This window comes from Manis pentadactyla, chromosome X (assembly GCF_030020395.1).
Source record: "Manis pentadactyla isolate mManPen7 chromosome X, mManPen7.hap1, whole genome shotgun sequence".
Classification (NCBI taxonomy): domain Eukaryota; kingdom Metazoa; phylum Chordata; class Mammalia; order Pholidota; family Manidae; genus Manis; species Manis pentadactyla.
In genome coordinates, this window is record NC_080038.1 from 66,915,933 (window position 1) to 66,934,637 (window position 18,705).

Below are 18,705 nucleotides of genomic sequence, written 5' to 3' on the forward strand. Positions count from 1 at the left end.
GGAAGTTTCTGGGGGTGATGGTAATATTCTATATCTTGATTGTAGTTGTGGAGGTATATGCCTTTGTCAAAATTCAGCAAATGTTCCCTTAAGATTTATGTATTTCATTGTATTTAAATTTTACCTCAAAAGAAAAAGGAATGCAAAATATTGAACTCTAGTTAATAACATACATGCAGAAGTATTGCGGGAGGATGTGTACGGATATCTTCAATTTACTTTGAAATGCATTAAAAATAAGATGGATTGATAGATCAGTGGAGAGTTGGATACATGGACACATGTGGCAAAGCAAATGTAGTGAAATGTTACTGGTAGAATCCAGTTGTGTATACACAGATATTCAGGGTAAAAGTCTTTCAATTTTTGCAGGGCGGGAGTAGAGAAAAAGGAGACTAGGGTATTTGGGGGAGGTGAGGTAGGAAACAGTTCTGTGCTGCTTGGGCTTAATTCTCATTGTGGGAAGTGCCCCAAGATGAATTGAACAGGTCCTGGATAATGAGGGGCCCAATATGGCAGCTTAGAATTTTGGCAGTGAGGAATTGATTCAGACTTTTAAGCAGCTGAATGATATAATAGGAGGTAGTGTGGCATGGAGAAATTTCCCGTGGTTAAGAGCTAAGGGAGTAAGAGTTCTGGTCCCACTCACAGCAAGACCTTGGGCAAATAGATTAATATCTCCCAGTCTCAGAAAGTTTCAACAAAATGCACTCCTCCTTCTTTGTCCCCTCCTCCATCTAAAAAGAGGCCCTGGGAAAACTGAGTTTAATCAGGCATAAAAGGAACTCTGTAAATATGTACTGAAGGAGAAAAATAAACCGTCTCTTCTTTGTCCTTCCCCTCCACCGAACTCCCTTGCCCCTGCCCCTTGCACCCTTGCCCCTGCTCTATTTGAATGATTTTTTTCCCTGATCTTTGACTGGCTTTCTTTATCTGCAGGGTCAGCAAGTTGGACTTGAAACTTGGCCGCTGGGCCGGAGCATAACAGTTACTCTCCTCTAACTCAGTTGCTGATACCTGAGTCTGGTCCTAAGGCTTATAGCTGTTTCATCCTTTTCTCTTACTCTATGGAAACCTCCGGTGCAACGGCCTTGAGGTTCTTAAAGTTCTTAGGTCTGTGGCTATCTTGGAGTATGAGAAGTCACTCCTAAAGAGGTGGACCAGGAGAAATGTCTTTAAGTGTGGGCATATGTCTACTCCCAGCCTTCCCTCTGCTACTCCAAACCCCACCCTGCCCCACTCCCGGGTCACCCTCACCTTGCCCTCCTATGGTCTCTTTAACGGTTAGAATCTCTACCACTGACCTGGTGCTAAGGGAGTTATTTGTCTGGATGTATATGACTTATCTTTTTTAGCTAGACTGTGTGTTCTTACAAGGCTAGATGGGAGGGGGCAGGCAAAGGATATTTTAAGGCCAGAGCACTTCCTAAAATGAACAAAACAGAACATCTACCAAAATGTAATATCCCAAAGCCTTTACTGAAAGAAACCTCTCCATGTGGTGAGGAACTCCCAGATCTCATCATATCACACTGAAGTTTCTCACTGATTATTTTCCTTTAACAACCTGATTCCAAGCATGGATACAAAACCTTACAACCTATAGAAGAGATGAGACTAAGTTGAATTGTTCAGCAAGACATGAGTAAAGAGAAGGTGATAACAAAAGAGAAATGAATATCAATGGCACCACAGAGCTAGATAATCTGGCTTCCAGGAGATGATCTACTCTTTAAGACTAGCAAGTCCTAGTGTATAATAGCTGCTCAATAAATATTGGTTAAGTTAATGAATATCTCTACACAGTGGAAGTCAGACACTGTTCCTGCCTTCAAGGACCTTAGGTTTTACTGGGAAGACATGTTAAATTGGTAATTTTAATATAATTTCATATATGCTATGACAGTGAAATGTAGTGGTTAAAATCACAGAAGAGGCCAGACTGCCACAGTGTGAATCATAGGTCCTAGGGAAAATGATTTAATTTTTCTATCTGTCATCTGTGAAATGATGCTCCTAACTTACATGTATGTATGTCATATTGCTTTCCACAAGAACTTCAGGTAATTGGAAGGGAAGGCTTAGATAACTTAGATACCAACTTAACTAAATAGCTTTCCCTCTTTAGGCTTCTTTTCCCACCTGTAATATGAGGAGATTGGATTTTATGGAAGATCTTTCCAGCTCTGACAGTCTAAATTATAGATTTTTGTAATTGAACTAATGCCAAAGAACACAGTAGGTTGTGTTTTCTTTCCAATGAAATCAATCTTCAAACCATCTTTCCATTAACATTTATTGAGCACTTACTATATGCTAACATTTATTGAGTATCCTCTACATGTCAGGTGCTATGCTAGATGCTTTCCATATTTATTTCTAATCCTTACAACAAACCTGAAGGATGAGCATCTCTATTGTTTATAGGCTTTGTTATATTAGGTAGCTATATTTATTTATTTATTTAGTGTACCTTCTTTGTATCATGCATTGTGTTAAGTGCTAAGGATACAAAAATAAATAATGCTGACCTGTTGCTCAAAGAGGTCAGTCAATGGGAGGAAACCAAGATGTAACAAGGGCCTGTCCTTAAACTACATTATAACCATATACCTGAGACACCTCTGCTCCAACCCTGCAAGGGTTCCACTTTTCAGAATAGAAAACCTTTTAGCCAGGGTCTAGTACAATGTTTAACTCATAGTAGCCTCTCAATAAATATCTCTTGAAGGAATTAAAAAATAAATTAATAAAATGGTGAGAAAAACATTCCATTTCTAGACTGGATATGATCAAGAAACCAATCCATGTCACCCTTTCACGTCAAGCTTTGCTATTCTGTGCTAGCCTTCAGAAGGTTAAGTATTTCCAGTCTTGTTCTACTCTATAATGCTTCACTGCTTCTGTCATCCTTTCCCCTCTATGCCTGTTCTAATAATAGGCCAACTATTGAGCAGAATTGCTTTCTTGGTATTCAAGAAGCAGGCTCCATACATATGGCCAATCGATTTGTTTTTAATGCACCTATTATTATGAACAGCCTTCTGGCTCAAGCTGAAATCATGCTACATTCAACAATTTTTCCCTTAAATGCCTTCACTTTGGCCATGAGAAGGTGTTAACATTCAAATTCATTTTCCAGTAATACGGGTTCCCATCAGTACTCTTTCTTGGTTATGGACAATAAAACCTGTCTTCTCTGCCTTTGAATTACTTTTGCCACTACCAGAGCATCTTGGTCCCTTTCTACAGTCAGCCCCACTTGGCTCTTGGGTCCAACATGATCATCAGAACTCTTGTTACCCTCATAAAGATGAATAAGGAAAAGTGAGTGAAGGAGGGAAAGAGTATGTATTTAACTTTCTTGAGAAAGCTCTTAATACATCATCCATTCTCAAGTAGTTAGGATGATTTAGGCACAGGGCTGGGGGATGATGTGAATGACCTTTTGAGTTCCACTCTAGCCAGAAAATTCTATAGGATAATAAGGGAGGCTCAAAGCAAGGAAGTACCCTTGGCTTAAAATAGAGAACATTGGGGATAGAAGGGCTTTAGGAGGTCCTCTAGTGCAGTGGAACCAAAGCATTAATTGGCAGACCTGTGACAGTCACTCTGCTGACATATGAGAATAATTGTTGCCAACTAACCTTCCTTGAGAAAGACTTTTTTCAGCAAAAGACTATGTCCTTTGTACATTTTTTATATTTCAGTGTGAAAATATCATTTCATTAATGATATGATAGTGATGATACATGTCCTCACACAGCAACATTAAAAATTTATGTCCTTACATTGGTCTCCAGACTTTTGGGAGAAATTTTAGAGAAATTTTACTAGACTCTGAGATCCAAATTTTGGGTTGTTATTGTTTTGGTTTAGTGGTTTCAAAACCTGGCAGTGCATCGGTATTCTTGGCAGTCTTGTTAAAACTATATATTGCTGCTGGATTTTCTCAAGATGGTGGCATGAGTAGGGCGGCAAAAATCTCCTCCCAAAACCATGTATATTTTGAAAATACAGCAAATACAACTATTCCTAAAAGAGAGACCAGAAGATACAGTAAAACAGCCAGGCTACATCTACATCTCCGAGAACTCAGCCTCTCATGAAAAGGGTAAGATACAAAGCTGCAACCGGTGGGACCCGAGCACTCCCCTCTAACCCCAGCTCACTGGAAGGAGGGAAAGAATCAGAGTGGGGAGGGAGTGGAAGCACAGGACTGCTAAATAACTAGCCCTAGTAATCTGCACTGGGAGCACAGATGCACATTGAATGGTGTACTGGATATTAGAGAAGCAGTAAAGTAAAATCTGAGACAGAGACTGTGAGCAGATCCCCAAAGCTGGCTACGCTGGGACAAAAGAGAAGTGAGCACTTTAAAAGCCTTAAAGGGACAAGGGTTTAACAGGCGGACAAAATCGTCCCAGCACACTCAGCCCAGCAGGCTGGGAATTTTAAGGAACTTCAGGCACCCTAATTCCCGGGGTGGCAATGCAGCTCCAAAGCCTCTCACAGCAATAAGCAGCCTGCTGTTCCTTCCCCCCACTGGCACAGCAAGCAAACCGGCTGACCCGCCATTGCTGCAGATGAGCCGGGAAGCAGCCCCACCCACAGCAACCACATAGTCTTCTCCTAGTGTGCAGCTAACCAGGCCAGACCCAGAGGCTGCCCCCAGCACACAGCTGCCTGGAACAGGCAAAGGAAGCCAGTGCAAGGTCTGGAAGGCCCAAAGGGGCACCGTTCTCGCAGGAGAACACACGCCACACACCTGCAAAACCCCAGTAGTGTCCTAGGGTATCCTGAGGGCTGTTCCACCCATGGCAGTTCCAGGGATTAACCCGGGGACTGCTCCCTGTGTGAAGTTAACTAGCACAAGCAACAGAGTAGAGCAAGGCAATGAGCAAGCAGGAAGGGACTTTATTCTCCCAGCTGACACATGTGCCAATCACCAGTGATCACTTCTATCACCATGAAAAGGCAGAAGAACCTGGTCCAGTCTGAAATCACTCCAACAATGCCAGAGAGAGGGCCTGGCAAGATGGATATAACCAATCTTCTAGAAAAAGAATTCAAAATGAAAGTAATAACCATGCTGATGGAGCTGCAGAGAAATATGCTGGACATAAGGGATGAAGCACGGAGGGAGATAACAGAAATGAAATAATCAATGGTAGGATTTAAGAGCAGATGGGATGAGATGCAAGAGACTGTAAATGGAATAGAAATCAGAGAACAGGAATACAAAGAAGCTGAGGCAGAGAGACATAAAAGGATCTCTAAGAATGAAAGAATATTAAGAGAAATGTGTGACGAATCCAAATGGAACAATATTCATGTTAGAGGGGTACCAGAAGAAGAAGAAGAGAGAAAAAGGGATAAAAAGTGTCTTTGAAGAAACAATTGCTGAAAAATTCCCCAAGATGGGCAAAGAAATAGTCTCTCAGATGATGGAAGCCCACAGATCTCCCAACACAAGAGACCCAAGGAGGACAACACAAAGACATATAATAATTAAAATGGCAAAGATCAAAGACAAGGACAGAGTATTAAAGGCACCCAGAGAGAGAAAAAAGATCACCTACAAAGGAAAGCCCATCAGCCTATCATCAGACTTCTCAACAGAAACCTTACAGGTCAGAAGACAATGGCATGATATATTTAATGCAATGAAACAGAAGGGCCTTGAACCAAGAATACTGTATCGAGCAAGATTATCATTTAAATTTGAAGAAGGGATTAAACAATTCCCAGACAAGCAAAAGTTGATGGAATTTACCTCCCACAAACCAACTCTACTGTGTATTTTAAAGGGACTACTCTAGATGGAAGTACTCCTAAGGCTATATAGATGTCACCAGAAAAAATAAATTCACAGCAAAGAAAGCAGACCAACCAAATACTAACTAAAGGCAAAAAATAAAATCAGCTAGCCACAAAAGTAGTTAAAGGAAACACAAAAGAGTACAGAATTAAACACCTAACATATAAAGAATGGAGGAGGAAGAAGAAAAAGGGAGAGAAATAAAGAATCATCAGACTATGCTGATAATAGTGTAATAAGTGAGTTAAAGTTAGACGGTTAGATAGTAAAGAAGCAACCCTTGAACCTTTGGTAACCAAAAATTCAAAGCCTGCAATGGCAATAAGTATATATCTATTGATAATCACCCTAAATGTAAATGGACTGAATGCACCAATCAAAAGACACAGAGTAATACAATGGATAAAAAATCAAGACCCATCTATATGCTGCTTACAAGAGACTCACCTCAAACCCAAGGACAAACAGACTAAAAGTGAAGGGATGGAAAAAGATATTTCATGTAAACACAGGGAGAAAAAGCAGGTGTTGCAGTACTTGTATCAGACAAAATAGACTTCAGAACAAAGAAAATAGAAGAGATAAAGGACGTTACACAATGATAAAGGGTTTAATCCAACAAGAGGATATAACCATTATAAATACCTATGTACCCAACACAGGAGCACTGACATATGTGAAACAAATACTAACAGAATTAAAGCAGGAAATAGAATGCAATATATTCATTTAGGAGACTTCAACACACCATTGTAAAAGACAGATCAACCAGACAGAAACTAAGTAAGGACACAGAGGCACTGAACAACACACTAGAACATATGGACCTAACAGACATCCACAGAACTCTACACCGAAAAGCAGCAGGATACACATTCTTCTCAAGTGCACAGGGAACATTTTCCAGTATAGACTACATACTAGGCCACATGAAAAGCCTCAGTAAATTCAAAGAGATTGAAATTCTACCAACCAGCTTCTCAGATTTCAAAGGTATAACACAAGAAATAAATTGTACAAAGGAAACAAAAAGGCTCACAAACACATGGAGGCTTAACAACATGCTTCTATATAATCAATGGATCAATTACCAAATTAAAACAGAGATCAAGGAACATATGGAGACAAATGAAAACAACAGCACAATGCCCCAACTTCTGTGGGACACAGTGAAGGCAGTTCTAAGAGGAAAGTATATAGCAATGAAGGGCTATTTAAAGAAGGAAGAACAGTCCCAAATGAATAGTCTAAAGTCACAATTATTGAAATTGGAAAAAGAAGAACAAATGAGGCCCAAAGTCAGTAGAAGGAGGGACATAATAAAGATCCGAGAAGAAATAAATGAGATTAGGAATAATAAAACAATAGAAGCAATTAATGAAACGAAGAGGTGGTTCTTTGGGAAAATAAACAAAATAGATAAACACCTAGCCAGATTTATCAAGAACAAAAGAGAGTCTACACACATAAACAGAATCAGAAATGAGAAAGGAAAAATGATGGACACCACAGAAATACAAAGAATTATTAGAGAATACTATGAAAATCTACATGCTAACAAGCTGGATAACCTAGAAGAAATAGACAACTTTCTAGAAAATTCAACCTTCCAAGACTGACCAAGGAAGAAACAGAAAATTTAAACAGACCAATTACCAGCAACGAAATTGAATAGGTAATCAAAAACGTACCCAAGAACAAAACCCCTGGGCCAGGTGGATTCACCACTGAATTTTATCAGACATTTAGAGAAGACATAATACTGATTCTCCTTAAAGGTTTCCATAAAATAGAAGAAGAGGGAATACTCCCAAACTCATTCTATGAAGCCAGCATCACTCGAATACCAAAACCAGGCAAAGACCCCACCAAAAAAGAAAATTACAGACCAATATCCCTGATGAACATAGATGCAAAAATAATCAACAATATTAGCAAACTGAACTCAGAAATACATCAAGGGGATCATACACCATGATCAAGTGGGATTCATCTCAGGGATGCAAGGATGGTACAACATTAAAAAATCTATCAACATCATCCACCACATTAACAAAAAGAAGGAAAAAAACAATACAATCATCTCAATAGATGTTGAAAAAGCATTTGACAAAATTCAACATCCATTGATGATAAAAACTCTCAACAAAATGGGTATAGAGGGCAAGTACCTCAACATAATAAAGGCCATCTATGACAAACCCACAGCCAACATCATACTTAACAGCGAGAAGCTGAAAACTTTTCGTGTAAGATAGCGAACAAGACAGGGATGCCCACTATCTCCACTGTTATTCAACATAGTACTGGAGGTCCTAGCCACACCAATCAGACCAAACAAAGAAATACAAGGAATCCAGATTGGTAAAGAAGAAGTCAAACTGTCACTATTTGCAGATGACATGATATTGTGCAGAAAAAACACTAAAGACTCCACTCCAGAACTACAGAACTACTAGATCTGAATTCAGCAAAGTTGCAGGATACAAAATTAATACACAGAAATCTGTTGCTTTCCTATACACTAACGATGAGCTAGCAGAAATAGTAATCAGAAAAACAATTCAATTCACAATTGCATCAAAAAGAATAAAATAGCTAGGAATAAACCTAACCGAGGAAGTGAAAGACCTATACCCTGAAAACTACAAGACACTCCTAAGAGACATTAAATAGGACATTAACAAATGAAAATTCATCCCATGCTCCTGGGTAAGAAGAATTAATAATGTCAAAATGGCCATCCTGCCTAAAGCAATCTACAGATTCAATGCAATCCCTATCAAATTACCAACAGCATTCTTCAACGAACTGGAACAGCTTGTTCTATAACTCATATGGAACCACAAAAGACCCTGAATAGCCAAAGCAATCCTGAGAAGGAAGAATAAAGCAGGGGGGATCTCGCTTCCCAACTTCAAGCTCCACTACACAGCCACAGTAATCAAGACAATTTGGTACTGGCACAACAACCGACCCATATACCAGTGGAACAAACTAGAGAGTCCAGATATTAACCCAAACATATATGGTCAATGAATATATGATAGAGCAGCCATAGATATACAATGGGGAAATGACAGCCTCTTCAACAGCTGGTGTTGGGAAAACTGGACAGCTACATGTAAGAGAATGAAACTGGATTACTGTCTAACTCCATACACAAAAGTAAACTCAAAATGGATCAAATAACTGAATGTAAGTCATGAATCCATAAAAATCTTAGGAAAAAACATAGGCAACAATCACTTGGACATAAACATGAGCAACTTCTTCATGCACATATCTCCCGGGCAAGGGAAACAAAAGCAAAAATCAACAAGTGGGACTATATCAAGGTGAAAAGCTTCTGTATGTCAAAGGACACCATCAGTGGAACAAAAAGTCATCCTACAGTATGGGAGAACATATTCATAAATCACATATTCAATAAAGGGTTGACATCCAAAATATATAAAGAGCTCATGCACCTCAACAAACAAAAAGCAAATAATCTAATTAAAAAATGGGCAGAGGATCTGAACAGACACTTCTTCAAAGAAGAAATTCAGATGGCCAACAGGCATATGAAAAGATGCTCCACATCACTAATCATCAGAGAAATGGAAATTAAAATCACAATTTTAAAATTTCACTTCCTTGGTTAGGTTTATTCCTAGATATCACCTCATACCACTTAGGATGGCCACCATCCAAAAGATAAACAACAACAAATGTTGGCGAGGATGTGGAGAAAGGAGAACCCTCGTACACTTCTGGTGGGAATGTAAATTATTTCAACCATTGTGGAAAGCTGTATGGAGGTTCCTCAGAAACTAAAAATAAAAATACCATTTGACCCAGGAATTCCACTCCTAGGAATTTACCCTAACAAAACAGGATCACAGATATAAAAAGACATATGCACCCCTATGTTTATTGCAGCGCTATCTACAATAGCCAAAAAAATGGAAGCAACCTTAGTGTCCATCAGTAGATAATGGATAAAGAAGATGTGGTACATATACACAATGGAATATTATTCAGCCATAAGAAGAAAACGAATCCTACCATTTGCAACAACATGGATGGAGGTAGAGGATATTATGCTCAGTGACGTAAGCCAGGTGGAGAAAGACAAGTATCAAATGATTTCACTCATCTGTGGAGTATAAGAACAAAGAAAAAACTGAAGAAGCAAAACAGCAGCAGACTTACAGAACCCAAGAATGGACTAACAGTTACCAAAGAGAAAGGGCCTGGGGAGGATGGGTGGGAAGGGAGGGATAAGGGGGAAAAAGGGGCATTATGATTAGCACACACAACTTGGGGTGGGGGGTCACGGGGTAGGCAGTGCAACACAGAGAAGACAAGTAGTGATTCTATAGCATTGTACTACGGTGACGGTCAGTGACTGTAATGGGGTATGTCATGGGGACTTGATAATGGGGTGAGTCTAGTAGCCATAATGTTGCTCATGTAATTGTACATTGAGGATTCAAATAAAAAGTAACAAACAAGAAAAACTATATATTGCTGGCTTCCACTCCCAGATATTCTGATTCAGTAAATATGGAGTGGGACCCAGGAGTCACTATTTTATAAAAGTCTTAAGGTGATTCTGATATGAAACCAGGTTAGGTGACCACTGCTCTGCTTCATCCACTAGTATGACTAACCAAGGGCATAAGCAATTGAACTGATTCCTTGTAGGCTAATTTCTGTTAGGGACAGAAAGAAATCACCTTTTCGTTTGCAGTATAAACCAGCAATCTCCACTGGGGATCTCCCAAGGTCCACAGTCAGACAAGTAAAATAATTCAAAGGGGTTTCAGGGGCCACATGCCACTTACCCTTATCTTGAGCATGAGCCAAGTTAAATGAGTCTATACAAAGTAGGTGCTCTCTAATGTTTTGTTGCTATTGATGTTTGTTGACCAAGTCTGATTTAGAAATTTGCAGAAAATACTTCATTCAACCTAATACCTTAGCCTTACTTCTACCACCTGTCAACTTTGTCTCAGCCTTTACATCCTTCCCTTCCATTTTGCTCAATTTCAAAATGTCTTCACCCAGTTTAGTAGTCAAGTTCAATAAATGGTAGTTATAATTATTAATACTTTCCACTAGAATGTAAACTCCATGAGGACAAAGACTGTTATGTGTCAGACCAGTTCCTGATGTAGTGACTGGCACACAATATTTGCTGGAATTCAAGGAAGGTTTACATACAGCAAAGCCTCAGTTTCCAGGGAGCTTTACCACGGGAGTCAGTAACTATTTGTGAAATGAATGACTGAATGGCATGACAAATGGAATGACTGAATGGAGTGCACTTCCAGAGTTCAAGACTAACCCTGATGTCTGGAGGTTGAACTGACTCTGGAGACTCAGGAAAGGCATAGAATCTCAACCAGAAGACAGTGAGGAGAGTGGGCAGTGAGGGCTAAAGACTAGAGGTACTCATAAATCATGGAATGGTGGGTAATCTAGTGTGGTTGGAGTCTGGCATGAATTGGAAAAAAGGGAGGGGAGAAAATGGTGCTAGACATGCTATGAATGCCTCAGAAACAGGCACCAGGTCTTTTTGTGTCTTTGATATTAAGTACAGAACCTGGCACATAGAAGTTCTTAGTAAATATTTACTGGTCCCAAAACATAAAGAACCAACTTTGCTTGGCTGGGGAGTTAAAACTTGAGAGTCAAAAAGAGAATCATTGAAAGTTTTTAAAGCAGAGAAGTATTGTGATTAAAATTGTATTTCAGAGCTGTAATTGATAGGATTGTTTGGAAGGAGAAGAGACAGGAAGCCACAGGCACCTCAAACCTGATCTGGCTCCTAATTCCCAATCTCTGTTAAAATGATTACCATCCTTTCCTTCAGTCAAGTAAAAAATGTGAGCATCATTTTTGCTGCTTCTTTTTCCCTCACTACCCACCTGGTTGAGCAACCCCTTTGTCTTCATCTTCAGTCAGTGCCGTATTTCAGATCATCAACATTTTTTTACCTGGTTCATTGGTTTCCTTACCTCTTATCTTTCCAAACCACAGTATTTTTTTTTATACTGTTGCCACAGTTTTCTTTCTAAAATGTTGATCTGTGTTAGTCTCCCACTCAAAATCCTCAGTGGTTCTCCTGTATATCTAAAATAAAGCCTATACTTCTCAGCATGGCATTTAATAACTCTGTGAAGTAGGTATTAATTCCATTTTGCAGATAAAGAAATTGAAGCGCATAAAGGGAAAACAATTTGCTTAGGATCACACAGGTATGCAATGGTAGATCCAAGATTAGAATCCAGGTCTCATGATGCCAGTGCACTAGCCATTATAAAATACCTTCTAAAGAGGGAGAAATAGGTACTGTATGTGTTGCTAGAATGGTGGGATGGAAGAAACAAGATCCTGTCTCCTGGGTGGGGTACATACTTTGCAGCTTGCATAAATGAGCAATACCTCTTAATGGCTTTGTAGACTTCATACAACTGACAATCTTTCAGAGCCTCTGTTTCCTCACTTATAAGACAGGGACAAATTATCCTGACTTTATAGAGTTGTTATGAAGATTATGTAAGATCATGTATGTAAATAGGTTAGGTTCACAGGAGATTCTCAGTGGGTGTCATCACCCACCCTCACCCTCACTCCAGCAATCTAAAAACCCATTTAAACAATGAGGGAAATGGAATTTAGACATTAAGGGTCTGAGATGGGTCACAAGACTTCAGGGTCTATTCTGGTGCTGGGGTTGGAAATAACCCTTTTCAGGGTCTTAATCAAGTTCCCTGCAAAGGGAAACCAAAGTTATGCTCCTCTGGAGCAACAGCTGGTCATATGTAGGGTGAGACCGCTGACGAAAAAGTAACTCTTCAGCGCCAGTGCCCATAATGTTCATGGTTTTTCACTCCTCATGGTTGAAGCATTGTGGATTTTTATTAAAATGCAAACATTTCCTGGGAGAGGCAGCATACATATTAACTTTTTGGCCTGATTAGCTCTCACTTACCTTTTTCTCAGAGCCCTTCCATGCCTCTGCTTTGTTACTCTTAGACAGGGTCACCCACCCCCATCCCCAGCCTGTTAAAATCCTTCTCAGCATTTTAGGCCCATCTAGGCCACCACCTCCTCCAGAAGCCTACTGTGGTAGCTCAGACAGATCCTGCCTTCCCTCCTCTGTTCATCTCCCCTGGAGCACCAGGCCCCAGGCTCCTGTGGTAAAGCTCCCTGGAGACTGAGGCTTTGCTGTATGTAAACCTTCCTTGAATTCCAGCTTGTACTTGACTTGTCCCATGACAATGTCTTGACCTCCTTGAGCCTCAGGTTTTGTGCTTGGAAAAGCAGGTGATTATAATATAGTAGTTATATTGGGGTAATAGGGGACATGATTTGTTTGCTTAAGCAATGCGTGTTCTGCTGACTGGCATGGCCCCTGTGATTTGTGAATTAGGCTGATTCCTCTCATGGCACAGCAAGCTGCTGGGGACACCTCTATCCTCGCGGCCAGCTCAGCCCACCCTCAGGTGCTTAATGACTCTATGTTCATGGGCCTGTGGTGCAGCACTGAGCTGCATTTTCACTGGCCATGCAGTCTTTTCACCCAGCGAGAAGGTTAATGAGATGCCGGGTAGATGCTTGGTGCTTGCCCGCGCACTGGTGGGGAGAGGAGTAGCTTGGTAACCATACCGCGCGCGACCTCATGATTAGTAAATTAGAAGCGCGGGCCCTTAGGTGAGGGAGAGCTTCCGGGATTACTGGGCCAGCCCCCAGGGTTGAGGCTGAGTGCAGCCATGTACTCCGAAAGGGAGCATGGCCAGGGCAGATCACGTCTCCCGCCTCGCAAGACCCGCGCACTCTTTGGGGAGCAAAATCTCCCTTACTCTCTTGGGGCTGGGGCCTTAGTCTGGGACCTTCAGGGGACGCCCACGTCGGTTTGCCCGAGGTGGGCGGAAGGGGCCATGGGTGCTGGAAAGACATCCCTCCACTAGGTACTCCCGAACGCCTGAAAAGCGGCGGCCGAAGCCCAAGGGATGAACCCAGCCGCGAGGTCGGAAGCCGGGAGTCTCCTGCTCAAACTGGCGGCTGGACCGGGCCCCGACTCCTAGTTCCCCAATGAGAGACAGAGAGCCAGGAGGAGCTGGAGCTGAGCTCCAGCTCCCGCCCCGCCCAGGCCCGGGCCCGGCCCCCTCCAGTGCCAGTGCACCTCCCTCCTTTCCTGGCCCGGCCCCTGGCCCAGACTCGGGCCTTTACCGTTCCTCTGGGCTCCAGGTTGGAGCAAACAAAGCCCTGATTGACTGCCTGTAGGGGCGGGCTTCACTGTCGGGCCGCCGCCTCCTCTCAGCGCGCCACCAAGGATTTGCCGGGAAGGGCGGGGGCGGAGAGGGAGAGAGTGAGAGAGGAGGTGCTCAGTCATGTGGGGTCTGAGCCCCAGGACTTGAGAAGACTGTGCCCACCTTCTGTCCGAAGCCTGAGCTATACCGTTCGGGTCTCTGCCTTCAAGTTCAAGCGGGGTGGGGGCAAAGAGACTCCTGAGGGCAGGGTGGGGTCTGTAACGGGCCAGGTCTCCTTCTGGGGTCCCCAGGGCAACCCGAGTTCCAGGCTCTTTGTGAGGTAGAAGGGAGAGGGAGCAAAGGACAGGCGGGATCTTCCGCTGGGATTCGGGGTTGATCAATGCCCTTTTGGATCTTGCGGGGGAGGAGAGGGCAAGGGAACAAGATAGTTTGGGTTCTTGTTTTTTCCATTTTAACTCTCCCACTCCTGCGCATATGGACAAGGAACATAGAATTCAGTAGTTTGGAAAGGGAGTGACGCAGCGGCGGGTAGAGTAGGCAGGCGGGTATGAAGAGGAGGAAGGGCTGGGGAGAAGAGCGAGGCTGTAGCAGCTGCCTGTTGAGGGAGGAAGAGGTGGGAGGTAGAGGAGGAGGAGGAGAGAGATGACATGGGGAAAGGAGGAGGGGGGTTGGATGGGGGAGGAGGAGGAGAAGGCTCGAGGGACTGTCTGTCGCGGGACAGGCTGGTCAGCTGGGGCGCGGAGCCGGGAGGAGGAGGCAGAGGCAGCAGCAGCGCTTTGGAGCAGCAGCAGCAGCAGCAGCAGCAGCAGCAGCAGCAGCAGCAGCAGCAGCAGCAGCAGCAGAAGAAGAAGAAGAAGAAGAAGAAGAAGAAGAAGAAGAAGAAGAAGAAGAAGAAGAAGAAGAAGAAGAAGAAGAAGAAAAGACAAGTACCAGGCACACAGCGGCTTCTCCCGCCCGAACAGCTACAGTCCCCGCGCCGCGATGGCGCTGCAAAGCCCGGCGAGTGAGGAAGCGAAGGGGCCCTGGCGGGAGGCAGACCAGGAACGACAGGAGCGGGTGGGTAGTCCAGAGCCGGAGCCGGAGCCGGAGCCAGTGCCAGTGCCCCAACCCGAGCCCCATCTGGAGCCGCAACCCCTACCGGAGCCTGCTCCCCTGCCAGAGCTGGAGTTTGAGCCCGAGCTGGTGCACGAACCCGAGCCCACGCCCACCGTGGAGACCCGCGGCACCGCTCGCGGCTTCCAGGCCCCTGAAGGTGGCTTCGGTTGGTTGGTGGTGTTCGCTGCCACCTGGTGCAACGGCTCCATCTTCGGCATCCAGAACTCCTTTGGGATCCTATACTCCATGCTGCTGCAGGAGGAAAGAGAGAAAAATCGACAAGTGGAGTTTCAAGCAGGTGAGTGGCCTCGCGCTCCCCACCTGGCATTATCCGCACCCGCTGCTGCCAACCCCATACCTCCTGGTCCGAGACGGCCCTCCAGCGTGTGGCTCCGCCCCCGCCCCCTTGCCCCTTGCCTACTGCTTTTCTAAGGCGGGTTGGGGGGCTCTGGGCAGCCTTGGCTGTGGAGACTAGGTACAAGATGTCCTATGTGTGGGACCTGGGACATTCATTGATCACAGACAAGAAATTCACTTTTCTGCCGTGTGACAAAACCAGACGCACCTTTGGGGTTTGTTTAAAGTACTCTGAACTTCTGTACTGGTGGAAAATATTTGCAGAATGTTTTTTTGGTGGATGGGAGTGAAGTCATGGAGAGAGAAGAGAATTGGAACGCTGGGAGGGTTTTCAGGGAACACCTTACAACGGATCTCCACAGTAGCACCCGTTCCTGTTCGGGGAGCAGACGTGTTTTCTGTCAAAAACACTTTAGGAATCCTGGTGACTCTGCGCGAAGAGTCAAACACATGGCAGGCATTTGTGTCTGCAGGAGAGAGAGGAAGGGAGGGAGGGAGGGAGTCCTAGTGGGGGTTTGCGCGCTTCTCTTCGCTCATAGTGGTTACGGCCAGTAGGGCCAGGCCGACATCTACCACTGAGGGACAGAGCGGATCTTCATGTCCTCTTAGCTGAACCCCAAAGCCAGAAGGGAGGCAGTCTCTGCGGTCTCCTGCCTGAGAGGCATGAGGCGCCCTGCAGACTGGGCCCTGAGACTCATACCGCGTCGACCCCAACCTCGGCGGTTGCCCTCACTGGCGCACCGCGCTCCTCCGCTATCCGCTGGGTGCCTTGTTCGGCCTTAGTCACAATGCCGGCCTCCGCCCCTCCGGCTTGCGCGTGAGGTTGACTTGGTCGTCTTCCCTTAACACCAGCAGGGCGGGGGTGGTATAACCCTTGCCGCGCGCTCCTCCTACTGAGCCCGCCTGTGGGCTCCGAGAAGTGAGAGGACTCATCCCGTTTCCTAAGTAAGCCACCGGCGAAGCCCCTCAACACTTCTGTTGAGGAGTCTAGGGAGGAAGTCAAGGGGCTAGGATACCCTCTCCCTCTTGTGGCTTTTCAGGACATCTCCCGTCGCGACTCGAAGCTCAGAATACGCGGCTTTTTTCAGTGCTGCCTGGGACAGAACGGTTGCCTGCTCTTGCCACCCCCAACGCGTACTTCTGCTCTCTGAGGGGACCTGGTAGTTGTTTAGTGAACATAAAAACCTTGAATTCTGCGTCATCCACCTGTGGATTCCCAGGGCCCTTGGAGCGCCTCTCCTACTTCTCTCAACGAAGGACCATTTTTTTTTTAGTTTGCAGTTTCGCTGGGCTGCCCTTGAAGAAGCCATTTTGGGGCTCTTGGTGCCTCCAACCTTGTGACCTATTGGCAAAGCAGTGGGTGGAACCCACTTGAAAGTTGGAGTGTGTGCCAGTGGTTGTCCAGGGCAGTCTCAGGACTTCCCAGGCCTCACTAACCCCCCAAGTGGAGGGGGTTCCTGGACTGTGTAGAACAAATTCTGGGAGGAAGGCCACTGCCACATTCACCCCAGGACTACCTTTTCCTAGTGATGCAGTTCAGGGGCTCTTGAAAAGGCAGGCGGGGTAGGGCCTCTGGCTGTTGCCTAGATTACCTGGGAGAGCACCTGCTGAACACTACCCTGCAGTCCATGGCAGGGTGTTGGCCCTCAGGGTCAGTGGTAAAGTCTAGCTGAAACTTAATGGGAAGTAGTGGGGAACAGGCTGAAGCTGGGCTCTGGCATTCATGTGGTGTGAGCAGGCCTACAGTTGGGGCCTTAGGAGTGTGTAGTAATAAGACTTGGAAAGACCACTATTTTACCAGGAAGAGGTTCACTGCTGGGGAACTAACTTCAAAGTAGGTGATCATAGGGGACTCAGGGGGAGGGCTGGCTGGGACTTTCCGGTCAAGACCTCACAGTGCAGCTGGGAAGGGGGTGGTGCAGTGGGCTGTGCAGAGGTGTGACTGGTGTGTACTCTGACACAGACTAGGTCCATTGAGGGGATGGGTTTATTGGTTTAATTATGGTGACTATAGGTCAGGAAGGGACAGAAAGGAATTGGTATGTCCTCAGGGTCTCAGAATACTTTGGGTTCTTGTGGTGTGTCTTAAATTCATGAAAGTTATTTTTTATATTGGAGATCCTTGAGAACATCTCAGGTTTTATTTTGAAAAAGTCAAGAACACCCCACCACATTCCTGAACTAGAAAATCTCATTCTTAGCACTACCTTTCTTGAGCTGCTCAGTTGTCCCTAGTAACCATTCAGATCTTGAGATTCCAAATGTGTCTCTGCCTCTGCACACTTTCTGAAGTTTACTCAAAATTTCTCAGCAACCTGTGCCACAGTGCTGGTATCTCACGGGATAGAAGAAGCCAGCAGAAACTTTCTAAAATCTTTATCAGCCAGTATTTGCCCAATAGCCATTTTGGGGAACACAGAACTTATACCCCACATGCCTTTTCTATTCATGTGATACACTGTCCATTTCTACTAGTGTCTGACATTCCTTCCATCTCTAAAAATGTAAGAATTAATATTTGAGGCACCCTGTAACCAAATTTCTCTTTGGCTAGGCCTAATATTTTCATAGCCCTAAAGCTGTGCTGATTGGCCTAATGGGTCTAAGGTTCTGCAGATGATTGGGACTATTGTGAGGGAGCCCCATAGAAAGGTAAGTTTTGATGTTTGGAGGTTAGTTCCACATTAGAAGGGTCTCTGGGCATGGGAAAAAGCCACAGAGAGTACAAGGGAAGTGAAATTAAAGCTATTCTAGAGCATGCAGTATATACTTTTTGTGGACTATGTGATCTGTACAGTTCTGTGGTGGCACTAGCAGTATATCTTGTCTCTTCTCTTTACCTGTTTTTAAGGAGAAGCCAACTTTCCCTGGATCCTAGGCTTGGGAGGACTGGCAGGCAAGAGACTCCTGAGATAGAAGCAAGTGACCAAGGTCTGATTTAGGGGGAAAAAAAGAAACGATAAGCAGAGAAATGAGCCTATACTTTTTGCAGAGCTTGTTGGAAATTTGGGAGTCGCCCAACACAGACAAAGCAAGAGTCAGGATAGGGGCAACCAGGAAATTTGGTGGAAAGTATAGCATGGCTTCCTGGGGTGAGAGGGGAGCCTTTGGTGGAAAGAGGGGAAAGAGGAACAAGGTGGCATTGGGCACAGGCCCCAGCTCATT

General features: G+C 44.3%; 1 protein-coding gene across 1 annotated transcript in view; it reads left to right on the forward strand.

Annotated features, from left to right (window-relative positions):
• Nucleotides 1-14,800: 14,800 nt before the first annotated feature.
• SLC16A2 (solute carrier family 16 member 2) overlaps nucleotides 14,801-18,705 on the forward strand; it is a 169,850-nt gene continuing 165,945 nt past the window's right edge. The window contains exon 1 of the mRNA XM_057496113.1: nucleotides 14,801-15,481. Coding sequence (XP_057352096.1) covers nucleotides 15,070-15,481 — 412 coding nt within the window. The 5' untranslated portion in view covers nucleotides 14,801-15,069. The remainder of the gene's footprint in view (nucleotides 15,482-18,705) is intronic.